The sequence below is a fragment of the Pteropus medius genome, unplaced genomic scaffold, assembly GCF_902729225.1.
Source record: "Pteropus medius unplaced genomic scaffold, Ma_sr-lr_union100, whole genome shotgun sequence".
NCBI lineage: Eukaryota > Metazoa > Chordata > Mammalia > Chiroptera > Pteropodidae > Pteropus > Pteropus medius.
In genome coordinates this window covers 4,860,186-4,887,822 of record NW_024342647.1, presented here as the reverse complement: position 1 = coordinate 4,887,822, position 27,637 = coordinate 4,860,186, and the positions used below count along the sequence as shown (strand labels likewise).

General features: G+C 41.1%; 1 protein-coding gene across 1 annotated transcript in view; it reads left to right on the top strand.

Moving 5' to 3' along the window:
• The window catches only part of PAPPA (pappalysin 1), a 219,355-nt gene that overhangs the window by 66,279 nt on the left and 125,439 nt on the right, over positions 1 to 27,637 (top strand). The window contains exons 6-7 of the mRNA XM_039866768.1: positions 2,225 to 2,346; positions 9,809 to 10,307. Coding sequence (XP_039722702.1) covers positions 2,225 to 2,346; positions 9,809 to 10,307 — 621 coding nt within the window. The remainder of the gene's footprint in view (positions 1 to 2,224; positions 2,347 to 9,808; positions 10,308 to 27,637) is intronic.

The following is a 27,637-nucleotide window of genomic DNA, read 5'->3' as shown; positions in this document are numbered from 1 at the left end:
GGGACCATCATATCAAATATACTCACTCTTAGATGATCAATGCCTAGTACTCATACAGCACCAACAACCAGAGGCTGTTCAGTGACTTCCTATTGAATGAGTAGATGAAACAATGAATGAACATGTGAATCCATGATTGAATATGAGGGGATACACTTTGTGGAACTCTGTGCAAATAAGACACATTGTTCTGTCAGGGGGACAATATTCATCAAAGTATTTATTGGGAAACTAGGATGTGTCAAGAACTCAAGGAAGTACAGGTGACTCTGTGTAATTTTTTTTAAAAAGCATCTAAAAATTAGAAAGACTCAATGACCATTAATGTCATGTGGTTCCTGATTCCATCTCAGGACATTTGTAATCTCATTGTCACCATAAAGCCATCCGTGTCACTCAGATCCGCTATGCATGGATTATGGCCACTGTAATAGAACTCTGCCCTCCAGAGTGAAACCGAGAAAGTCCTTCTCTTCATTCCTCATTCTTTGCCTATAAACATATTTGTATAATTGTTATTATTACTAGTCCAGGAGTAACTCATACATACTCAAAATATAGAGAAAATTCAGAAAACCAGGAGGAATAAAAATAGGGGTGGAGGATCATCCTATATTCCACTACCCGGAAATTACTACCAATAATATTTTGTCACATTAAGGTTATTTGAACAGCACTGAGATGCTGCTATAGAGTCAGTTTTGAATATGACTTTTTCACTTAACCTTGTAGTTTACACATTTTTTTTTGTAATAACTGCTTACCATTCCATTGAGCAGATTAAACTTAGGTTATTAAATCATTCTCCTATCACTGAATATTAGTGTGCTCGTAAAATTTCTACCTATATATTTCTACCTTCATATTTATTCTAATAAAGCTGAGGATGTAATATCTGCAATTTGAGGGTCTAGACTAGGTTAGTCATGAGCCTTAACAACATGTCTGAGTAACTAGTATTTATCCATCCACCCATCCATCCATCCATCCATCCATCCATCCATCCAAGTACACATGTTGACCACCATATAAGCGGATAAGCAGGGGCATCACTTGCTCAGATTTAGGTTTGGGAATGAGCTCTCTGGCAGCTGTGTGGAGGAGGAATAGGGAGCATCGATAGACTGTGATGCTCTCACAAGCATGCTCTTCCTTACCACATGAGCCCAGGGGCTGTAGAGCTTCCCTCTGAAGGGAAATCCTTAAGACTTATGATAGGGCTCCTCCATAATGTCCTTGCAGGTAGCCATAGGATGGAGCTTCTTCTAGGAGTAATGAAAGATGTATTGGCAGGATCATTGCGTTTTGAGAAATAATGGTTTGGGCTGGCACATTTCTTGACATCTTTCTCCTCTTTCCAGTTCCTCTGCAGAGGTCAGTAAGATTTGCAGAGTTTGAGGTCCATACTAGTAAGGAGAGAGCTCATCCCCCTTTTGTCCTGGTAACTGCCTCCTAAACATATGCCAAGTATGGAGAACAAGTAGAACCCAGAGTCTTTTCTGGCTAAAGGGAGGTGGAATCTGAATACAAAAGACACCAGATGGTGGGGAAGCTACCGTGATATTCCACTTCTGGGGCTGGTCCCTTTGAGGGATTGGCCCGGCCCTTGGAAAGCCGCTAAAAGGAATTAGATGGCATGGTAAGGAAACTGGTTTGGCTGTTAAATCAAGGAGTGACCCATTTATTCTCAGACTGTCAGGGCTGGAAGGTTCTTTAGGCATCATCTAGTTCAGCCCACTCATTTCCAGATGAAGGAAAGAAACCGTGCCTTCTTCCTGTTTAATACCTAGGAACACAGGATGGTGCCTGGCACTTGGGAGCTACCTGATAAATACTAAAGAATAGAATTCGAGGTCAAACGGGGCAAAAGATTTTCTCACAACCACAGATAAAATTCTCAATGGAGCTTCGAATGGTTGATGAAATTAAGATTTTGCCAGTAGTAAGTGAGACTTTGGCCTGTTGATTCTGTGTTGCTTGAAGTTAAAGGAGTGTATCCCCCATCAGAACAGAAGCCACTTAGACCCAAACAAGGTCCTCGCTGGGCAATGGAGAGAGATTTCTGTTACGGTCATATTCTGGAAGCTTTGGCATGGAAAGGGAGGAAAGGCAATATCATACAACAGGTGTGTTCTCTGCTCTGTTGCTTTTGGCTTAGATGAGTCAGAGGCTCATTCAACTGTTCCTAAGTCGGTGCATTTCTCTTCTTTCCTTGGCCTCCTAGAGAATTGGGATCAGCATGTGACCTTTGCCTGGAAGGGAGATTCCTGGTGCAATACGCCTTCAACGCCTCCTCCCCGATGCCCTGTGGCCCATCAGGACACTGGAGTCCCCGTGAAGCAGAAGGTAAGCCAGCCTGGAAGCTCATTTTCATGTTAGATGTGCAAAGAACAACTGTTTTAATGCATCGGGAGTTTTATGATTTCAGTAGTCTTTTCCACATACCATCTCATTTGATCTCAAGATCGCCCTACAAGGCCAGCATGTTTTAAATTTTTAAATTTTTGTCCTGTTTTCCTCAGCTTTATTGAGCTATTATTGAAATATAACATTGTATAAATTTAAGGTATACAACATGATGATTTGATACACGTATATGTTACAAAGTAAGTACCACAATAAGGTTAGTTAACACAGCCATCTCCTCACGTAATTACCACTTGGGGGTGGGGGCGGGGAGAGCATTTAGCAGCTACTCTTAGCAAGGATGCAGGATTGTTAAGTCTAGTCCCCATGCTGCATATTAGAACCTCAGAACTTACTCATCTTATAATTGGAGCTTTGTACTATTTGCCCAATCTCAAGGCCAACATCATGTATTCATTCAGCACATGTCTTTTTTGAACATCTGCACTGTCCTAGGTATGCCATCCCACTTTACATATAAGGAAACAAAGACATTGAGATATTAAATAAGTGCCCAAGGGCACACACCTGATAAAGACATGGGTGTGTGTGTGTGTGTGTGTGTGTGTGTGTGTGTGTGTTTATATATACCTCCAGATCCTGACAGCTGTAGGTATAAACAAGATCACACTGGTATCAATATACATATTTGGGGCTTCAAGACCTCAGAAGTCTTTGATTCTCCTTCAGTTATTCTGGGAACACCCAGGCATTCTCACACGTGTCATAACTTTTCCTCTCAGTTTCTGCCATGTGCCCTTCTTTTGGGGATCCACTGAAGGCAGACCTTTGAGGTAAGCAGCGCATGGTCACCGCTGGTGTGTTTTCTGCCCATGACCGGACCCTTCCGTGCCCTGGAGGGGGCCTCCTGAGCCTCCCAGGGGCTGGCGAGCTCTGTGCTCCCTCACAGCACCAATCGCTGCCAGATCCGCTTGGTTTTCTATAGAAATGAAGAGAGTGCCTTTTGCCCAGTGTTTTGTTGTACTGTGTCCCTGAAGCAAGGCTGCTCGGAACTTTGAGAATCTCGCGGGCTAATTAATGCCTTTTCAATTTCCTTCTGCAATGTCTCTTGCTTTAAGGCTCAGCCCTGAAGGCAGGCTGGCAGAGAGAGAGAGAGACCCTGTATTTTCTTCTCAGTCTTCTGTCTTGCCCTCCCTTACCCTCATAGACTTGCACTTAGGACATCTCCCCTCACACACACACCCCCAGCTATGTCCCTCTTGCTCCTATGCAGGTCAGTTCAGGCCAACCGTCCTTGGGTGGGGTCACCAGTCCATCAGAGGGAGCAGAATCCGATTCCTCATTGAGGTTCAGTGAGAACTCCTCCGTTTTCCTCTATATTTTTAGAAGATTGAAAAGAAAAAGGCCAAGATAGAATAAAGCAAAGCAGAGAGATCAGAGAGGAAAGTGAAGGAGAAAAATGACAACACTATACTTTATCTTCTAAAGTAGCTTAAAATAAAAATGAGAGTCAATCTCGGGAACTCTAAACAAGCCCATCTGGAATGCAAAGCAAGAGAGAAGTCTGGGAGAAACCTTCAGTTCAGCCTCACAGAATCACAGGAAGTCAGACTTGGAAAGGGTGCCTGAGGTCATTCGGCCCCAGTTCCCACCCAGCGCAGGGATCCCCCTGGTGCCCACCCTCACGGAGGCTCCCCCGACACCAGCTCATGTACTTCCGTGGCCTTCCTTTTCTAGCTCCATTTGTTAGAACGTTCTTCCTCAGATCTGCAGTCGTGACTTTCCCACCCAAACCTAACCCATGTTGGGTTCTCAGAAAAGCAAGCGTGTGTCTCTTACCGGATAAGACTTTGTGTGCCTGCAGAGTGTGAACCAGTCTCATCTATGGCCGCCATAGGAACTTTGCACGGGCACTGTGTCGGGCCGTGGGCAAGGCCGAGCTGACCGTAACAGGGGAGTCAGAGAAGTAAATGGGCCATCACCATCCGGTGTGTTGAGGCCCGTGCTAATAGAAGTACTGAGCACTGGGGGACCAGGAGGAAAGAGGCTTCACCCAGAACTGGAGACGCAGGCTTCCTGGGGAAAATCACCACGTCAGCCAGTAAGGTGCATTTGAGAATGTGAAAGACATTTGGAATGCGTAGATCAGTGGTTTTTCCCAGTGTGATCTTGGAGGCTTATGAGGTTCCTTGAGACATTTTTGGGTATCCTCAAAATCTAAAATTATTTTCATAATAATACCATGACATCGTTTACCCTTTTCACTCTAACTCCCTCCTGAGAGCAGTAGGACTTTCCAGTAGTTACATGGAATGTGATGTTATTATTACTTTGGTAGCATATAGAACACATCCTTCTGTGTTCTCGTGTTTTGACGTTTCTCAGTTTTAATTTATGATATGGTAACTACTAATAGACATAACCCACATAAACAAAAGCTATTCATGAATGCTGGAAGGGCTTCAGTGGATTCGGAGTGTAAAGAGCAAGGCATGGAGTGGGGAGAGGCTGGACTGGGTGAGATATATAATGGCCGGACAAGGAATGGTTCGGGTTCATGCTGAGGGCGGCGAGGCCACGTCACGTGCCTTGGCAAGGGTCTGGGATATGGTGAGATGTACATGTCGTAAGGATTGCTTGGGTTACTTTGTGGAGAAGAGAGGGAGGAAGGAAAGGGAACAGCTACATGCCTATTGCAGCATTCCAGGAGAGGTGTGGTGGTGGCCTGGATGAGGCCGGTGGCAGTGAGAATGGAGAGACATCAATGACACTGAGAGATATTTGGGAGGCAGAATCAGCAAGACTCTCTCCTGAGACTTCTCTGGCTAAAGTCATCTTTTTTTTTTTTTTTTTTCTCGTTCGTGTGAATGAAATAATTTCCAGACATCTCCTCACATCTCCATCCAACTCCACTGTCAATTGGTTAAGTCTGTTCCTGGTTTGTCCCTGACTCTCATAAGGCATGATATGCAGAGACAAGTTCAACTGGAAGTGCTGAGCCCCTGGTTCCCTCCGCCGATTCAGGCCTCCGAGGGACCCCAGCAGCCCCGGGTTTTCCTTCAGGATATGTCAATTTAGTACATGAAGGCCAGGAAAAGACACTGTTCTTTTTTTAGAGCATCCTATTACAGTCTCTGTGATCCGTTTGGCTCGGACCCTTTTTAATATCCTTGAAGAAATAAACTTTTCCATGAGCCAAACTGTAATTTATTTCTCAACTCATTTTCATCCTATTTATCTTTGTGTGTTTAAGATTTTAGACTTCCCAAACTAACATAAAACTCCCAAATCCATGAGCGATGCCAGACGTATCTTTGGGGTTGGGGAGAGAGCATGTTGAGGGGGGTGGCGGTGAAGAGGACTAGATTTTGGTTCTGGCCATCAGTACACTCTATGCCCTTGAATGAATCACTTAGCTTCTCTGAAGATAGCATCTTATCCACAGAATGAATGTCCTTTCCAGCTCTAATATTCCATGGAGTCGTAACTTCTTTATTATCTCCATATTAAAAAATAGAAGATTCTTCATTTAATATATTTATTGAACATTCATTGCATTTTATCAGCTCTATTCCATGAGCTTCAGGTAAATAGTCACAGAAAGTCTTGCCTTTGTCTGCAGAAAGTAGTTGTAATCAAAAGAAACTCTGTTTCCTACCTTTTTAGCAAAAACCATATTTCATAGATATTTTTTTCCTGAGGTATTCAATACCATGCTACATTTGTAGCCCAGTAATTAGATAGCCAGCTCTGAATGACTCAAATCCCAATTAAGATCACTTATGTAAGTATATAATACATGATAAATGTTGGATTTTTCATGAGAGATTAACACATGGCACTGTTTCCATTATTACTTTTTTTAATTTGTGAGTCTTTTCCCCCTTTTAATGCCTAGAGTATTTCAGGTGTGCTGAAGTATTCATCTGGAAAAAACTTGGCACCAAGTTTTTATGACTATTTTTGTGTCAACAGCTGCAGTGTATATATATATATATATACATAGATATATAATAGATGTCTGTATAGATCTTCATAAATGTAAATTTAAATCAACATAAGTATATATAAATATATTTTACACACATATATGGCCTCATTGCTAGTGGACAGCTTATATAAACATGGAACTTTTTATTTAGTCATCATTATATGTAAATACCTATTAATAACGAAGTAACAGTACCTCTGCACTTTTCTCCCTCCCTCCCTCCCTTACTGTTTCATTCCTCTCTTTTCTTTTCTCAGCCTTTCTCCCTGCCTCACAACCACACATTCAATTCATTTCCCAGCTGTGTCCATTTTTCTCCTTCGGGACTCTGATTTTTTTTTCTCATCTCCTGCGATGTTCCCTTTCTCCCAGCCACAGTCGTGCATTAGTACAGCAGCCTCCTAAACTGCTTTCATTAGACTAGAAGTTTCACGAGGACACAGATCATGTATTTAGAAACCTGTTTTCTCAGTGACTAGTCCCACCCTGGATACAAGGGAGTCACTCAATAATTACTCCTTGAATGGATGGATGGATAGATGGATAGTATCTGTGTCTCTTAAACAATGGTTGTTTTTTGTTTTTTCCTAAAAGACAACTTTCACTTGTTTGATGAAAATCCTTCAATAGCTCCCCATCTGTCTCAATATAAAGTTCAGGTCCCTTAAAGGGACATACAAGCCCCTGCTCAGTGGTGGTTCTACTTAGTTTGCCAGCTTTATCACTCGCTGCTCTCACATTGCGTTCAAAACCATGGTCGTATTAACTCATGTTCTCTGTCAACTGTTGTTTTTGTTTGGAAAGCCTCCTCTTCCCAGGTTTTTCCTTGTTAATTCCTCCTTTTCAGAACAGAGCTAAGATATATGTGAGCATCTATTAAGTATTTTATCCCATTTGAGTTTCACAGCAACCCTGTGAGGTAACATTATAGTGGGTGACATGACGAGAAGCTGTACAGCTGATGTTTTTGTCCAACTTTCATGGCTCCACAGCTCGGCCTGCTGCTTAGACCAGCAGTATCACGCAATATTCTGCTCCCTATCAGGGAGTTACTGAATCGTCTGAGTCTCACTGTCTTCTTCTTTAAAATGAGTTTCCTAACACCTGCATTATAAACTTATTGCCAGGATGAAAAGACCTGAGGCCTGTGATATGCTTGGCGCAGAGCCTAGCACATAGAGGATGGTCCATTCATGAAGCCTGGTGTTACTGGTACCATTAAAGAGACTGCTGCTTTAGTGATGGGTTGGATCGGTGACCCTTGAGGCTCTTCTTTACACCTAAAAGTTTGTCTCTGATAACTAGACAAGCATAAACCTTGCTAAGATTTCTTTTTCTGTTTATTTACTTAAGCATAATGACCAGACTCACCTTCCTATCCTTTGGAAAGCATTTGGTCCCACTGTCGATTAACAAGAAACCAGAGAGAAAGCAGGAGCCAAATAGATTTGTCGTCTTTGCTCTCCTGTGGCTTTCCACCACTGACCGTCGTTTTCTCCAAGGAAGGGAGAAAGATTGCTCTATACCTTGCCAGTTCCAGGAGAAAGCCCATGGAAGGGATGGAATATTTGCCTGGCACTCACCATAACTCGGTAGGCTCCGATCTCCCATGGAGCCTTAAATTCTTGTTTAACTTTATGTTAACAAGATAGAAGATTCTTCTTCTAACACAAATTTACTGAGCATCCACTATGTTCACTGTCATTGGACCAGCCACTGTATTAAGCAAAGCTATATGGCATTGTGTGGATCAGAGCTATAGAATAGAGACAAAAGTGATAAAGATCTTGCAGGATTTGGGTGACAATCAGATGAATTAATTAATGGCTGTATGGAATGTACTTTGTGTATATTAAAATGCTGTGCTCAAAAAAGCTTAAATGAATAAGTGATATATGTGTGCCAACAACCCACAAAGTCAAGAGAATCAGGAACTCAGTAGCATGAGAGTAGATGGCAAGAAAGGCTTCAGCCTGAACGGGGAGTCTTATTTGTGCCTTTGACTTAAATTACGGATTGCTTCTAGCTAGCATTTCCTGTAAGTGGAGGGAATCTCATAGTTATGTCCATCTCTCCTTGTTCTGATGCGTTACATCTAAAGAGATCTTTGTGAATTTTCTTTGTCCCCTCTTTCTTCTTTTTACCTTCTCTCCATCTCCGCTTGGTATTTTCTCTCTTCTCCCTTGACTGGGCAGAGACAAGGAGATTGGAGGCATGAACTGCCTTCACTGGAATAGCTTTTCCACCCAAAATGACTTTCTAGCTTTTATATTGTGGTAAGGTGATTCCTGTTATGCTATAACAGCACCACAAAGCCTTTTCAAAGATTGATTTTCCCCTTTGCTTTTGAAATGTCAAGCATCCTCACCCTCCACCAACCACTGATGCTAAAGGAAAAAAAAAATATGTCAAATAGGATGACTTGAGACCCTCCATCCTACCCTCTCCAGATCTCTATATCTTGCTAGACTCCTTTAAACAAAATAGAACCAATCACTACAATGAGTGCTGATTACTATTCTCAGCAGTGCAAAGGAGAGCTCTCTGAGGGTCTAGGACTAATGATCTCAGTAGAGAAAAATTCAGAATTCGCTGAAGTCTGAGATCAGTGGAGATGAGGCATTGTCTCCTTGAGGAAAAAGCAGAAGAATCCCTCCTTCCTTTTCCCCTTCCTGAGTCAGACTGGATAGAGCATGAAGAAGCTCAATGGTATGGAATGACCTCATGTAGAGAAAGGGAGGAGGAGAGATAAGATGGGTCCAGGGCTGCCTTCCAGCTCTGTCGTTCATTGCTCTAGACAGTTTCCTCCCAGAATCCTCAGTCCAAGAGGCAGATGCTATCCTTGCTCACCACCTCTTTATTGAAGGTTTCTGGCCCTTCCGTCATTCTAAGCAGGCTGCAGCAAAGGCAATACCACAGGAATTCTAGTTTATTTTAGTGGCATCCAGTAGTGAAAACAAAGAGTACGAACTTCTGGAAGAAACAAAACTGGGGTCTAATGGTGACCTTTGCACTTAAAGATGTAGGACTTTGGTCATTTCACTCAACATTTCTTCACTTCTGAAATGAGTTCTTGCAAGAGTTAAACAAGTTTATGGGACACAGTGAGTGTTTGACAAATATGAGGCCCTTTCTTCTTTATATCCTAGTTACAAAGCCTACAAGTGGAAGATGAGGAAAGAAAGTCTGGACATTAACTCAACAGTAAGACACTAACTTGAATATAGTTTTGACCCAATGTCTGGCAATTCATTCAAGATCTGTGTTACAGTGGTGGGGATGAGCCGGGTACTGTGCATACCGCAGATTCACCGAAACACTGAGAGTTTTCCCTTTCTTTTTCTCCTCTTTCTGAGTTCCGGTAAGGAAAACCTCTTCTAAGGTCTGCAGGAAACTCTGAGGACCAGACTAGGTGTTTCAAGAACTCATATCCTCATCTCTTTTCCATAGGTCATCCAGATGTTGAACAGCCCTGTAAGTCCAGTGTCCGCACGTGGAGCCCAAATTCAGCTGTCAACCCACACACAGTCCCTCCAGCCTGCCCTGAGCCACAAGGCTGCTACCTTGAACTGGAATTCCGCTACCCTTTGGTCCCTGAATCTCTGACGATCTGGGTGACCTTTGTCTCCACTGACTGGGACTCTAGCGGGGCTGTCAATGACATCAAATTGTTGACTGTCAGCGGGAAGAACATTTCTCTGGGCCCTCAGAATGTCTTCTGTGATATCCCACTGACAATCAAACTCTGGAATGTGGGCGAGGAGGTGTATGGCATTCAGATCTACACATTGGATGAGCACCTGGAGATTGATGCCGCCATGTTGACCTCCGTCGCAGACAGCCCGCTCTGCCTAGAGTGTAAGCCCCTACAGTACAAGGTGGTCCGGGACCCTCCTCTCCCGGTGGATGTGGCTTCCATCCTACATCTCAATAGAAGATTCACAGACATGTAAGTGCACTTTCTGGACAGAGAGAGGACCAAGTAGGTTGGCTATGGAGGGATAAAAATAAGAATCAGAGAGACCTGGGCTGGAGGAAGGTTCATCACAGCCAGTCACTCCTAGGGCGTTATAGCTTGGCTTTGGGTATAGAATTGTCTTAACAAGGCAGAGTTGATTTTGTGAGAAGAGCAATGGACAAGGAACCAGGAGGCTTAGATTCTGGTGACATCTCTAATGTATGACTTAAGTGTCCCAATTTTTATGAAACTTAGTTTTCCCAATAGTTGGATGAGATTAGCAATGAGGAAGTCATTTATTACTAATGAAAATAGAAGAGTTGAAATTTGCTAATGATTTCTTTTTATATTAAATTGAAGAAGATTCATTCATTCAGATTGCTTTTTCAGTGGATAAAAAGAAGGTGAAATCATAGCAGATTGGCTGGGAATTGGCCATGTTCCTGGATATTTGCATGAGAATTTGCTAGAAGGTGAATATCACCAGTCACAGTCCTCATTTTGTTTTCTTTTCTAAAGTGGAACACATGTTCAAACCCATTGGATCTTTGTGGGTCCTTGGAGCTCTAGACCTCCATGATTCTTTTGGATACTCATTGCTTTTAAACATGACATAGTGTTTGTCCTTAATATTTATTTCTCAAGCCACCTCTCTATTACCCCTCCTCAAACATCCTCAGGATTTAGGTTGTATGACTGGGGTCCCCAGTCCTCAGGCTACAAACCAGTACTGGTCCATGGCCTGTTAGGAAATGGGCCACACAGCAGGAGGTGAGCAGTAGGCGAACAAGCAAAGCTTCATCTGTATTTACAGCTGCTCCCCAGCGCTAGCATCGCCATCTCAGCTCCACGTCAGATCATCAGGCATTAGATTCTCATAGGAGCACCAGTCCCTTTGGTCCCCCAAAAGGTTGAGGACCGCTGTTATGAGAGAAGCCACATTCTAATGACATCATTAGTGTTTTTCCTAGTTGCTAGATGATGGGCTAAAGTCTTTGCCTCTTTTACTCATTTCATCTTCTCTACATCCACAGCCCTATTATCCTTGTTTTAAAAAGAAAACTGCAGCTTAAAGATGTGAAGTCATGTGTCCAAGATCACATAGGAAGTAGGGAGATCAGTATTCCATCTTGACTCTTAAGCCAGTGCACTTAACCAGTGTTCAGTTAAAAATGTGATTCCAAATTCTGCTTTAACCTAACAAATGAGGGAGCCTTAGCCACCTAATTTAGCTACCAAGAATCTGTGAAGTCAATCATCAAACATTTGTTGAACATTACTATGTATAATGAACTTTGGTAGAGAATACTCTGAGTATTGGAAAGAACAATAGTTCAGGAGTCAGACGCCTTGTGTCTAGTTCCAGCCAGTCCACTTACTAATGTTAGATAAATTAGTCAGTCTCTTTGAGCCTCAATTTCCTCTTCTGCGTGATGACAATATTAAAGTCAGTGGTTTCTACGGGCCTTTTGTGGCTCTTTCTTTGATTCTAAAATGATATAAGACACAATCTCTGCTCTGTCTACTTGAAAATATTTACTAAGCCAATCATTAATAGAAACCAAGTTCTGGAGGAAACTTTTAATCTTTTTAAGAGACAGAACCACTTTCAAACACTTTACCGGCACTTCCTTTTACATGCCAGCAATTAATGTGCACATCACAAGCAAGCCCTTGCCCATTCATTGACTCGGAGATGAAGAACATCTGTTTAAGAACTCAGAGGGAGCACTTGGTTTGTGTTTGAAAATGTACTTAAAATTTAAAGAATCGTCCTGCCTTGAAAATACTCCATAACCCTGTCTCTTCCATCTCCTAACTTGTCTAGAGAAGTAAAGTTCTATAAATATGCATCCACTTAAAATTTCTTTATAAAACAATGGCGATAATAAATAATAGAGGTCTTAAAACCTCCGCTTAAACACAGCCTTCATTTTTTGCCTCAAGTTATGAGCCTGTTAGAGCTGACATGGGTTGATAAGTGTGGAATGGTGGAAATTGAACTGAAGAAGTCAAAGTACCTGAATTCTATTTTCAGTTAAGTCATTAACTTGCACTGTGATCTGAGGCGAGTCACTTACCTGTCTGGTCTTTAGAAACCTCCTCTGCAAGGGGGAGGTTGTGCTGGACTAGTAGTTCTCAAACTCTAATTGCACAACATGAAAACAGGACATTTGTAAATTGCCTGCATCTCACTTGCGTACCTTCTCAGCCCTTCCCTTCTCAGGTGTTGATGTAATTGTTAAGGATAAGTCCTGACCATCAGACTTTTAAAATCTCACCAGGTATTGATAAAGTGCAACCAAATTCAAGGACCATTGCACTAAACCAGGCTCTCAGAGCGTGGCCCCTGACCAGCAGCATTAATGTCAGCCGAGTACGTGGAAAGGCCAGGTCCTCAGGCCCCAGCTCAGACAACTGAATCAGAAACTCTGAGGACAGGGCCCTTCCAGATGACTCTGATGCTGGTTAAAGTTAAATAGCCAGTTCTCTAAATGATATCTAGGGCCCAGGAATCTGCAGGGTCTCTTTCACTCATACAGCCACTAATTCAGTTTATAAATATGCCTTGAGAACATTCTGTGTGCCAGAGTCTGTACTGGGAGGTAAAGATTAGATAGATGACTCAGACCCAGTCCCTTCCCTGTAGACACTCACACTTTAGTGCTGAAGACCTTAACTGCTTAGTTAAAATCCCTAGTCCTGTGCCAGTTGGCTTCCAAAACCACCACAGGTCCATGCTCTTGTGTACCATTTGTTCTTTCGTTCCGCTCAACAAATATTTCTTTAGTCCTTACTATGTGACAAGCATGAGGGCTAAACTGAGGCATTCACTGGCCGTCCTCTTTGTCTTTCCTGAGTCCCAAGTAATTCATCGGAGACTTGGGCTGGGCTGGGCTTCCTGACTTGAATGTTCTCTGAGACTCTGAACAAAGTAAAAGATCATTCCAAGTCGACCTGCCATTTCAGCTCCTTTATCTCTTAGTAATTCAAGTTCTGAGCTCCAACACAAATACCTCTGTGTGTGTGTGTATGTGTATTTTGCTGCTTTCACATTTTTTCCATATCAAATAAATTGGCTCTTATACAAGTTCTATATAAAGACTGTTTTGGAGAAAAAGAGGAGAGAGGAAAAAAATGCTTTTTTCCCCTCCCCAACTCAACCCATTACATGATCTCCTTTGACCTTTGTCTTCATTTTTTTCCTCTCAGCAAAAATATTTATTCTTTCTGTTATCTATACTGGAGATAGTTTCCCAAGGTATGACATTGATGAAGGGAGATGCTTCTGTGCTTACCCAATGGACAATTCCAGTAGACTGATTACTTTTTGCCAGGACAAGGAAGAAATGTGGAATGTCTCCCTAAAGTGAAAACCCTTTCATTGAATGGGACCTAACATAAGCAGAGGAAAAGGGGACCCACACGGACTCTGCTGCTAAATCACCATGTGACATTAAAACACATTGCATCTCTTATTTAGACTTCAATTTTCCTATCTGGAAAATGAAGGGAAAACACATTAAGCAATTCTATGTGGATAGACATTGTTCTTAGGTGACAGGTGACTCATTCACTTTTTTGTAGTAAAAGGAACTCAGCAGAGATTGTCTACAACAATCAATACCCAGCGTGGTATTGGATGCCCTAGTGAACTGTGTAGTGTGTGGACAATAATCATGATGATAATAATAATAACAATAATAACCATTTACTGTGAATACTCACTCTGCTTTAAATACCTTACAAATATCTATGAGGCAGATGAAGCACAGAGAAAAGCTGTGGCTCAGAAAATTTACTCATCCAACCTCCTACAGCTGGTAATGGCAGAGCCAGGTCTAAAATCCAGGTCTAATTCCAAATCCTACCTTCTTGACCACAATACCACAATACTCCCTGCTGTAATAATGCAAAGGCAGAATTTTAGAGCTTAGACATGCATCCATGCTGGCTAAAGTTCAAGATACAGCAAGTAGAAGACAGGCTTACAACTCACAGACCTCTGGCTCCCAGTCAGTTCCTATGACCCAGTATTGGAGTCCAGCAATACACATTACCTAACCAGTCCTTTATGGGTCTAACTAGGGAATAGAACAGGGAAGCTTCTGTTTCTCAACTTAACTGTCAACCTGACTCTTCTGCACTGGGCACCATGCTGTTTGGGTCTGCATGGAATATTCAAATTTCTCTAAGAAGTAAAGAGTTGACAGAACTAAGCCTTTTTTTCTGGCTTAGAGTAAATGAGGTATAAGGCAAATCAGTGAATAACAGCTCACTGTCATTATGTATCTATTCATCTGCCCATCCATTTATCGTCAGTTCATTCAGCAAATATTTACTGGGGATCAGTTACCATGGAATGGGGAATAGAGTCCTTATCCCTGGCCTCATGAGCACACAGTCTAAACGGGGAAACGGGTAAGGAATCAGGTGAAAAGTGCTATGGTACGAGCAGTGCAAGGGATTGTGGGAAAACATAGGAAGGGTTCTAACTCAGCTTGAAGTAGTTAAAGAAGATTTCTTGGAAGAGATGTCTGAGCTGAGACCTGAAAGATGAAAGAGTTGAGCATTAGAGAGATTTGCCAATACAGATGATTGAAACCAAGTAGATGCTCAGCAAACATTGATAAATGAATGAATTAGTGAATGAATCAATGAGTGAATGAACCAACATATGACACTTCACAGCAGAAGTGCATGTTCAATTGTAAAACTAATGTAGAGATTTGAGGTGGGAAATGTAGTAATCTGAGCTATTGATGCACTTTGGTCCTTAAATCTACTTCATTCTTTTTAACTGCTGTTTAGTATTCCATAGTAGGAATAGCCATACCCCTAAAGCTGGCCAAATAGATTATTTCACACATTCTTCTATTATAAACAAATGCTGCAGTGAGCACTCTTATATAAACCTCCTGTGGGCATATATGAGCATTTCTCCAGGTTGATGCTGAGAAATGGAACTGTTGGGTTATAAAACTTGAGTCTTTTTCATTTTAATGGATACGACCTGTGGCATTCAGAGAGAGTGAACTCGCTCACATCACAACAACAGTGTGTAGCAGGACCTGCTGTTCCATGTCATCACTACTGCTTGACAAAATGAAAGTGCTTTGTCTTTGGCCATTGGATGAGTAAAACATGACTTCTCATTGATGTTCTTGTGATTGAACATCTCGACTAAGCATCTTTCAAATACTACTGGCTATTTACATTTTTTTTCTGTGACTTGCTATTAATATCTTTAAGTTTTGTCTGGTTGTTAATTTCTTTACACCTCACCTTGGCCATGTGTTAAATTGGGATATTGTTTGCCTTCTTTCATATCCATCAATGTTATTAGAATCTAGGGTGAAGTAGGTAGTCCAGAGGGTGCTGTTATTTATGATAGTTACTCTGAGTAATCATGTATGCATTGATATATTTATAAATGTTAACTTAATATGCTCTCTGTGCTGAGAAACATGCCACATTCTGAAGACAAATGGGTAACAAAAACGAACCTGATTTCTGCTCTCAGTGGAGACTAAATGTAGTCATTGTGTTAACCACCCTCATATATGCTAGTAGCGTCCACTACTAGTAGTACTAACATTGCTAGTAATAATAACTACCATGTAGTGAATACTTCATAGATGCATCTTATACTTCATGTAAGCCTACCCATGAGGCATAGGCATCAGTATGCCTTATTTTTAGGTGGAGAAGCTGCGACTCAGATAGGTCGCATTCTTTGAAGGTCCCTCAGTTAATAGATGCTGGAGTCAAGTTTTACGCCTCCTTGCCTGACCCCAAAGGGTGTGTCTAACAAACCTTAGAGCATAATCATTGCTATGATAACAGGCAAAGGACGAGGCGACATCTTGATGGATAGAGAAAATAGCTGTCAAAACTAGCTTTTCTTGTTTCCAAAAAGTAATAGAATAAACACACACGAAAGAAAAGAGCAGATTTTTCATTTGTTTTTTGAATAAATGTAGATTAGGAGGAAAAGTCTTGAAGTGTGGACATTGTCAGACCAGTGTGGTTTCCAGGAACCTGTTGCTGACATGCGTCCTCCACTCTAGACCTCCTCAACGGAGTCTTATCCCACACCTACCAAACACAGTCTGGCCTGTGTTCTGATGTTCTGCTCCTCAGGACAGAAGAACAGCATCAGGAGTGAGAGCTGTTTCTCCAAGCCCAGAGCAAATACCTCTGTTCCTAGCCCAGGTTAGCAAGGTACATAATCAGCACAATCTTACTCTATTTCTGGAAGCTGGGCATCATCCACCTATAACTCCTCTCATCAGTCTTAGGCCAAGTATCTCTCCGAATGAAATACGAGTTCTGAGAACATTAGGGTAAACAAAAGGTTTAGCAAAATCAACAGATCTCCAGAGTCAGCAGCAGCAGCCATAGAAGTGCTGACTGTCTCTGAGTATCTTCATGATTTTGAAAGTGTGAAGGGCTCTTGATTGATGCTAACACCACTGAATTCACTTATCTTAAAAATTTCTATGTTATCAGTCTGACACACTACTGAACTTTGAAGCAAGTAGGCCATTACAGTGTCTCTTCTGCAGATGTTAAATGAGGCCCACAGAAGTGAAATGAAGGACCCAAGCCTTCGTTGACAAATTCTTTCTTTCCTTTTCTTTCTTTCTTTCTTTTTCTTTCTTTCCTTCCTTCTTTCCTTCCTGTCCTTTTTTCACTGATTCTTTCATTCATTCAATAACAGTCCCAACAGCATGCCAGTCTCAATGCTAGCACCATAATTCTGAATTTTATAATTGGATAGGAGGGCTGAACTAAATAATAGCCCAAATAAAAATATAATTGCAAACTAAAGATTATTATTACAAAAGGTTATAAAGAATATAATTTTCCCCTTAAGTGAAGGAGAAATACATAGAAGGCAGAACTGGAGAGCTAAGCAGGGGCCAGATTATGAAGGGGTTGTGGCCCACATTATAGAGTTTGGATTTATTCATTGGGAAATAGAGGACTAAACCAATTAAATTTGAGCTTTTATAAAATTGCTCTGGGGACTCTGTAAAGAAAGGATTGATGAAGAGTGAGAAAGTTCAAATAGGAGTTATCGCTAAAGTCCAAACTGAGATTGTGATTATTTGCATAGAGAGGTGGATGAACTGGAAGTATGTCTCAAAGGTAGAATCAACAGGACTTGGCGATGTGATGCAAGGGTTTTAAGAAGGAGCTGTCCAGTGATTCTCATTTCTGGTTTGAGAATTTGGAATGAGGGAAATGTTATTTCCTGAAATGGAAGAATAGATTTTAATTTAAATTTGCTTAGAGGGTGGGATGGATCAAGAGATCCTTTGGAAAACAATGAGTTAGCGAAATCAGGTTGTACCTGTGTCCTGATGTCACTTACTTCTGTTTCTTTGTTGTTCACCCTGAGAGTAGTAGGATGGACTGGACTTGGTTGTGCAGCTTTAATTCCTGATTTTTAAGAAAACAAATAAATGAGTAAGAAAGAGAAAGAAATGAATAGCCGTCAGAGTAATTACAGATGTGAGAAGAATGGTGGACTCTGTCTCACAGTGGGCACTGGCGAGAGGAATGGACGAAATTCATCCAGTCTGTGCTTGGACATGGTGAGAATCCTTAGGACAGGTCTTAGTGGGTTTACGACATGTCTGTTAAAACAAGAACCTCAGACTTTTGCCTTAGAGATGCCAAATTCAGAATCAGAACGTCTGATCCCCAGGCCAGCACATGACTGCCTTGCTGTGTGACCTTGACCAGGTCTCTTCAATGGTCTGAGATTCAGTTGCTCCCCCTGGAAAAAGCAGGTGATGACTCCTGTCTGTGCAGTTTCACAAGGGGTGTCCTGAAAAACTAATGAGATAATGGACTTGCAAGAACATGATGCAGTCAGGGGAACTATGAAGATTTAAATGTTCATGATTCTCTTGTTTGGTTTTCATTAGGCTTGTTCTCAGCCAGGGCGAGGACAGAGAGTATGTGTGAAAGGCAAACAAATGGACACGCACAGACACACACATGAAACTGTTTCCCGCTAAACACAAACTGGAGTTGCTGGGGTTCAGTGTTGGATTAAAAAAAAGAAAAGAGAAATTGCATTTTAATCTATGCAGCTGAGCTAAAGAAAAAAATGAGGAAACCCACCAAAATGTTGGCCCTGGATCAGGAGACCTGGATTACAGTACTGACCTGAAATTTTGCTATGTCCTTGGTCTGTGACTCCCCATCTGTGGACTGAAGTCCTTCTTCTACAACATGAAAGCATAGTCAGATGACTCTGAAGGACATTCCCAGTGCTGACATTCTGTTCAGACCACTGACTGTGTCTAATTCTGTAAGGGTGGAGGAAGCAGGTTACATGTTGCATTTGGCAATAAATCTGTACCATGAGCTCGGAGACTGGCCATTTCTAAAGAAAAACTTCCAGGCACACTTGGACACTCAGAGCTCCTCCCTGATGTACTTTCTCTCTCATAGGGTTTACAAGCTCTCCCTTTGTGATAGTTTCAGCATATATCGGTGTGTTTTTCCTGTTAAGTGGCATTTTGACTTGACAGTGAGGTACTAGCGGTTAGGTAGTATTTGCCACATTATTCTCAGCTTCTCAGGCAAGGCCAGACATCGAGTAGATGGTCAATAAAAGAAAGTTAATAAATGCATGCATGCATGCACTAATGAACGGATGAACCAACCCTGTGGCAGGTCGATAAGTAGTCAGAAATCTGTGATAAAACAGGTGATATCTGGTATATTGGAGGTCTTTCTTTTAACTTCTGAGGTAGATTAGTTACCAGATAATCAAATGGACCAAAGAGAATCTTGTGGCATGGTCCTTTCTCCTCTTGGGGCCTCAGTTTCCTTATCCTGAAAGTGAAGGGATTAGACCAGGTGATGTAAGTCAGACTTCCATTCATTCGAGACGCATTTGTGTAGTACTGTCTCTGTAACAGGCCCTGTGCTAGGCAGTAGGGAAGCCACAGCCCTTTTGGAGCTTTGTCTGATTAATATGGAAAGTGGCCAAATGAACAAACAGTAACAAAACAGTGAGAAAATTGTAATAATAAGAGAAGCACATGGGCTAGTAGCTCCTCATTCATCTTAAAGGGTCAATGAAAACCTGTGAAAAAGGTGGCATTTAAGCTAAGGCCAGGGGATTTAGCCAGGGAAAGGAGGGGAGACTCCTTGCTACTGGTAGCTGAGGGGTAAAATCTGAGAAAGAGAATTTGAGCAAAGAGACCAGGTAGTTTGAGAGGAGGCCAGTATTGATGGTTCCAGACTGCCATGCTAAAAGGTCTGAACTTCAGCCCAAGGGTGATGGGGAGCCACCGAGTGTCTTTAGTAAGAGATGATCCAGATTAAATTTCACTTTAAGACAGCTCTTTTTCTATGTGTGGCTACCTGGGTAGACCTAGGGATGGAGGCACAGATCATAAATGGTAAGGGAAGTAAGACAGTGTTGCCAAAACTGAAGAGATAGTGGCACTGCTAGTCATGATGGGAATAGAGAAAACTGGATGCGGCTGAGCAATACTAATTAATACGATGGAAGTACTTGATGCCTGATTAGAGGGAGGAGGCAGGTGAGTGGATCATGGAAGATGCCTGTGCTGCTGGCCTCACTGAAACAGGATGTGGAGGTAGAGGCATGTTTGGGTCGGAATGCAAGGAGGATGATGAGTTTGAGTCCCTTTCCATCACCAGCCTATGAGCCAGCTGTGGGCACACAGGTTCACTTTGAACCCCATTTCTTCCCTGTGTAGAGCTACAGAACAATCGAGGTAAGCTTGAGCATGAGCATGTGCACGTGCGTGGATGAGTGTGTGTATGAGTACGTATGTGTATTGGGGGTGGGTGGACAGGACCTGTGAGACCACCTGTTTTCATCATCCACTGATTCTCAGTGTAGTCCAATGTTCTGAAAAGGTCCCCCGAGGGGATCGTGGGGTTAATCTTCCGTAGCACTAATACCTATAACATTACAAGGTGTGGGCTTTGTTTTCCACCCAGGATTAATCATTCACTCATGGGCTTTAATACAAGCCAGACGCCACCTCACTGTGCCTCACTCAGAAATGCCAGTCCCCCCTTTCCATTCCGAGGCCAGCTTTCTCATCCTTGTTGTCAGAGTAGGACAGTTTTTTGCCCCAGCATCAATGTCCTATGAACCAAAAAGTTTGGAAACTTCCATCCAAAGATGTTAGTCAAAAATATTAGGAAAGCCAGACTTTGCCATTAGTTTTATGTGTGATTTGGGGCAATTTATTCTCCTTCTCTGGGCTTTGGTATCCAACCCACAATGAGAAACTTGGGGTAAGTGATATCTGAAGTCATTCAGCTCTGTGTTCACATTTTTGTGTTTCCTTCTTGAGCTAAGCTCCTTCAGTCTCCAGAATTTTGTCTCCAGAATTTTGAAGAAAATTCTGAGATGCTCAAACTTCCTACTGTCTAGGAATTAGGCTGAAAATCTCTCAGACCTGGAAGGAGCATTGGAGCACTGATAACTTTACAAATGAGATAATTGAGTCCAGAGAGGGGAAGTCACTTTCTCAGAGGCACACAGCCCTTTGATGGCAGAACAAGGAATTGAACCTGTGGTTCCTGATTCCCAATCCAGGTGCTCCTTCTTCCACATCATGGAGTGCTGGAGTTTGGGCAGACCTTGGGACTCAGATTTGAGTTGGGCTCTCTCTGATCACGGAGAAGTCTCTGTTGGATGCTCAGAGTGAAATCATAGAGAGCTGACAGCAGTAACGTCATGGCAGCTGGTGCTGGTGAGGGGGGCTGGTATAGGAAATGAGAGAACACATTTGGCCAAGCTCAGGATCCACGTGACCCTCCAAGAGCCCTCATTTCAAAACAAACTCAACCTTTTAGGTTCAAGTTCTCCCTCTCGTCAGAAACGTGACTTCCTGCTTCTAAGAAGCGAGGCTTACAAAAGAGCTCAGAAGACTTCGCAGACATCAAATAGCTCTTACAAAATAGCGTTTTGATGAGTTAAGTGTAAATGAATCAGAAACATAAGGATTACATTTTCCCCAAGTGCACATGGGTTTCAAAATTTGAGGGGAAATGGAGTTTGCTAACTGCACGCCGGCTTTCACCGAAACCAAAGCATTCATGGTGGGGGGAGAGAAGAAAGAGAAGCCCAGCCCCCGAATGGTTTTAGATGTGGTGCCAAATTCGAAAATGCTGTTGGGCTCGCCCTCTGCCAGTAATAAAATTGCTGGCCACCCAGAGAGGCCACAGGGAGGAGAAAGGAGATTGCTTTCCCCACTGGCCCCTGGTCTTAACAACTGTGTTCAGTTAGTGCCGCTCAATCACCAGCTGTCACTGGGCCCCTCCGCTCGACTTTCTGGCCCCGCTTGGCCTCGATTTTCACACTATGCTGCATGCCTTGTTTACCTCCAACTGTATCTGGTGTTTGGGCTCCCAGAGGCCTTGGCGACCGGTCAGCTTGTCACAAGCCCCTGCTCTGTAATCAAGAGACCTGTCCATCACCAGCAGGGGTGTTTGGGGAAGCTGTCACACATCGCCTTTGGTTGCATTCAGGAAAAACAAGAGTCCCTTGTAGATCTTTTCCGCTTGCCTTTCTTTAATGCTCTCCAGGTGTGGCGTTTCCCCCACACTGGTAAATGTCTTCCCTTCTAATCTCCGCCTGATTCAAACGACCAGTTAAACCTCAGGATTGCCGTTACCTTATCCCAGGATTTGAAGCTCCAGGTCTTTTCTCATTTCCACATTGTCCTTCCATTCTTTCCCTTGTATTTTCATTTCATTGCACCAAGAAAGTAGAAAATCATTTCAATTGGTGGTAAAAGATGATTAAAACAAAATAACAAAGGCCTTGGCTGCAAACTGTTAGTTTTATTAAATTTGCTACTGTGCTTTAAATTGGTACCAGGGCAAATCTTTGGACAATTCTATCAAAGGCTCCTGGAATTAATTAGCTGCATATATACATTTGCTCCTTTCTGAGCCTTATGCAGAGTGAGGGCAGCATTGTCAGAATGAAAAAAAAAAAAAAAATTGAATTTCGCGTTACCTGTGTGAGAGGGGCAGACTCTAGTCCCGTTGGGAGGGATCCGAGTATCCCGTGGATTCTCAGACCCCTGTCATCTCATTCTTCCTTCGCTGAATCCAGACAATGGGTTGGAGCTCTCAGGGGAAGGATAAGCCAATGGATATTGCAAAAAAAAAAAGTCCATCCTTCCAAACAAAGATTCTTTCTTGGCGACTGGATCTCAGCATCACGGCTTTGCTTTAATTAAAGGGCACGTGGAGTGAAAAGCACTGCAGTCTACTGAGTGCTGGGGCCTGGAAGGAGGGATAAATGGGAGTGGAGGGAGCTCGAGCTGTCTAAGGATGTGGATGCTGGTTCAGTATCTTGACTGCTGTTAGCACATCTAATTCTGCCTTCTACGGCTGGAGGAGCTGAGGATGCTTAGGAAGTCGTCGTCCCTTGATTTTATAACAGTGGTTCTCTGTCACTCAGTGCCAGCATCCACCATCTACTGTGCACTCTAAATTGACCATTCTAGTAAAACTTTAGCACTTCCTGTAGTTTACCCTGAAGTTTGGTCTAAATGAACGTTCTTTATCTAAAAAGGTTTAACTGTGTCCTATTTTGTGCTATTCCTATCGCTCAGAACACCATACTTACCATTTATCTTTTGACATTTTCCCATGTGTGCTGTCTCAAACTTAATGCTTTCAGCAGATATTGTTGGAAACCTATTCCAAGTTAGGCACTGTGGTAGGCACAGAGTTATAGCAATGAAAGGCTTACATGTTCTCTATCCTTGAAGCACTTACCATACATCAGAGAAAACCAGGCATTCGACATCTGATTGCAATGAAGTGTGCTAAGTTTTATAATAAATTACGGGGTGTCAAAGATACCTATAGAGGGACTCAACCTAGTCAAGATGTCAGAAGTCTCCCTAAGCCTTTCTCATCCTTCCAACCACTTTTTAGTCCTCTCTCTTGGTACTCTTTAGACTCTACCTTGTATTACGACCCCACCGTACTTGACTTATCCTCCCTTTTGCCCTTTGAACTGTTTGAGACCAATGATGGTATCTTCACCTTTGGGATGACTCCTTCTAGCAAATCCATATGTGCTTTTTATTTGACTTACACAAGGAAAATGACACCATATTATCTTATTCTTCACACACACACACACACACACACACACACACACATTTGATGGCCCAAGGAAATTGAGTTTCAGAGAGGAGAACTGATTCATCTAAAATCCCAACCAAGGTTAATGGAAGAACCACAACTATTTTTCCTGACATGTGATCTAGATGACATCCATAGAGATGTCAGACTGCCTTTCAGATATCCCTTCCAAGGGCATATCATGCTCCCTATCCTGCATCTGTTGACCGCCACCCCACCCCGCAATAAAAAGTAAGACCAAAATACCTCTCAGCCTTAAACAAAAGCAAAGTGTTCTCTTAAGAATTCAGGGTGATACACAGATGAAAATGGAATTGAGTATATTGTTATCACATGTAGAAAAAACTGAGTGTAACCTTAATGTATGAATGTTAAGAAATAAATTATTTGAGAAGATGACATAGTTCCACAGTCACTCAGTGAGGAAGGATATTTTGTTGTTTTATTTCTCTTTACACAAAATAGAATATGAAGACCTCTAGCCTAGCTCCCAACCTTGGTAGGTACTCAATTTATTCCTGCATCTTCCATCACTCAGGGAATATTTGGTCTCCCCTTCCACCTTTCCCCAAAACCAGTTATCTATATCGCTACCAAAATTGTCTTCCACAAAACAAATATGATTATGTCCTTTGCCTAGGAAGCCAGTTCTCTCCTGCTTCTCCTGATCTATCTTCTCCTTACCTTTCTCTAGTCGTGCCATTTCTGACTCTCTCCAGCTCAGCCTAGGTCATATATTGCTCTTTATGCTCCCACAGCCCCCTATACTTTCTGGGCTATGCTAAAGCCATTAATTTAATGTGTGGTTTTTTTTTCTCCCTATAAGCCTATGAGTATCCAAAAGGCAAGACCATATTTTCTTGATCTTTGAATCCCTGAAACCTAAGAGAAGCTGGGTTGACTTGATGAATGCTATTTGGATGAATGAATGGATAAACAAATTAAATGATACAAATATATTTATCCAGCATTTGAAGAAATAGTCAAAGCTATTAATATAATTAGCTAACATAAAGCTAACTAGCTGGATGAACTCTAAAAATGAAGTAATATTAACAGATTTTTATAAAAACAAGATTGTCTTACTAGATGCAGAATTTTAAAACTCTTGATAAAATCAGATCCCTTTGTGATTAAAAAAAAAAAGAGGTAAGCCAAGAATAGAAAAAAACATTTAATAAAGGACATGTACTGAAATATAGTGGGCATTATGCTTAATAGTAATATATAAGAAATAGTCCTTCTGTTTTCAGATTTAAACCAAGAATGCCCACTAACACCATTGATCTCACCTAGCACAGCTAGACAAAAAGTATACATAAAAATTCTGAGAACTGAAAGGAAGCAAACTATCATTATCCTCATCTGTAAGAGACTACATTGAAAAATTAGTAAGAATCAACAAATTATTATAACTAATAAAATAGTCTGTGAGGACTTCTAAAGAGAATATCAATTTATAAAACTCAATTATTTTTTATCAGCCCCAAATATGACTATACAAATACAGACATACATGTATGAATGTGTATGTGTGCAAATTAGATAAATAGATAGATGATAGATAGATAGATAGATAGATAGTTTTAAGCTACCATTTATAATAGCACTGACATCTCTAAAATACTTAGAATTAAGAATACATATCTAATTTAAAAAATCATCACAGTTTTTATGAATAAAGCTTTAAAACGTCACTGAAACCATAAAGGATAACCTACATAAATAAAAAAGATAAACTGTGTGTATAAATGGGAAGATGCAATATTACAAAAACATGTTTTCTCCTTAAATATATCTATAAACTCAATGAATCAGAATGCCAACAGAAATTTTTAAAAATAAAACTTAAAATTCACATGGAAGAGTAAAGAGGAATTTTGAAGGAGAAAACCATGTATCATTTTAAAAACTACAGTATAGGTGATTGAAGCCATACATGTGAAAATAAAAACCTTAAAACTCTTCAAAAGAAATAAAAGAAACTATTTTATGACCTTGAAGTAAAGAAACATGTATTCAGTAAGGCATGAAAAGCACAAATCATGAAGGAAAGGATTAAAAATTCTGTTCAACAAAGCAAGATAAATGGAATAAAAAAAAATAAGAGTCACAGAATTGGCAATGGCATTTTGCATTACCTGTAATTATAAAGGACTAGTATCTAGTGTATGTGAATACACTTACATATCAATAAAGAAAAAGAACCCAATTTAAAACAGGCACAAGTGATGAACAGTGAACATAGCTAGAAACCTATGTGGTCAACAAACACATGAAATGATATCCAGTCTTGTTAATAATCAGAAAAATGCAAAATAAACAATATTTAGATATCATTTAATACTAATCAGATTGGCAAAAAATTAAATGTTTGGCAGAATCATTGCTGGCAAAGACCTAGAGCAATGGGAAGTCTGTTGGTAGTCATGTTAATTAGTACAATCATTTTGGAGAATAATTTGGCAACATATAATAAACTTGATGCAATTACCTTCAACCTAGCGATACCACTTTAGATGTATTTCCTTCAGAAAATTCTTGCTCATGTGTGAAGAAACATGAACATAAATGTTTAAAGTATCATTATTGGAAAACAACCAAAAAAGATTAAGTAGTAATGATAGTAATATTAATAGAAACAACCTGAGTGTCTATCAAGAAATGAATGGTCAAATAAAGTGTGTATATTTGTAAAGTAAAATACTTATGCCTGTGAAAATAATGAGGTAGGTCTACCTGTATCAATATGTGTAATCTCAAAAACAATACTGGGCAAAAAAAATTTAAAAGCCAGATACATAATGACAAATATAAGATTAACACACCTATGAAGTTTAAAATATGCAAAGCAAGGCATATGCACAGAAAGTATAAAAACATGGAAAAGAGGGAAATAGGATGCAGGAAGGGCACTCAGGTAGGTTGAAAACAAATATACAAAACAGTATATTTAATTTCTTCTACATCAAAAGCAAAAGATGAAGAAAATACAGCAAAATGTTATAATTTGACACAGTTGGGTAGTAAGTCTAAGGACATTTGTTATAGTGTTGTCTATACCTTTCTATAGCATTGATATTTTTTTTCTACTTAAAACAACAGTAATAGTACTATAAGGTCCGTTGGCACAACATCTCATGGTTCAAAGGTGATTGCTTTCTTCTCTTCCCATTCTTGGCTAGAAACAGGTCTACCAAGTGCCCAGGCATTACCCTCTGATTCTTAGCCCGAAGCAGAACTGGAATATTTGGGCTCTTCCTGAGCCAGAGGCATCCTAGGTGGTCCCCACACCATGCCTTTCAGCTTGGACAGCCTGTGTGGTAGATCCTGAACTATACCCATTCTCTGTGTGGAATTTTAACTGCTCAGGCAGCTCCTAGCCTGTGGAAAACCTCATAACAGAAAGATACAATAATACTTTCCTCACTAGATTAGAACTCTGGATTGCAGAGCTGATCATCACATTCTTCCCAGTGTCCTATTTTTATAGATAGATAAAGAAATGAATAGTTAGAGACAGGAAATGGCTTCTGGGAGTAGTAATGTTTAAGAGAATGTGTTTTTCTCCTAACTTCTAGAACTTTCTAACTGGCCTTTAGAATGTGGACTATACTTGGTTCAAAACTAGGTCTCTCAACTTCTGTTCTGCTATATTGTTCCAGTTCAATGACAGCTTCCAGCTCCAGAAAGCACTGTCTTGGGATGAAGTTAGATAGACCAGCCTGGGACATGGGACACATCCCTCCTGTCCCATGACAAAAGCAACATGACTCTGGGCAGTAGCTTAACTTCTCTAAGTATTAGTGTCTTTATCTGAAAAGGGAGATAATTCTTTAAGGGACTGTTGTTTTGATTAAATGAGATTATTCATATAAAGTTCTAGACATGGTGCCTGGCATATGATAAGTGGTCAACAAATAGGAATGACAATTGCTATTCTTATTTCAGAAGAAAAGTTTCAAAGAACACAGTTCAGTCACAGACTATTCGGAGAGGTAGTGTGATAAGTGAATGCTGTGATGTGGAAACAATAAGCGGTCAGTAGAGCAAAATCAAGGCTCAGAGACGATTTCCTATAAGAAACAAAATGGGACGTGGCCATAGTGCAATGAGGCTCTCTTTCCCACTTTTCTTTT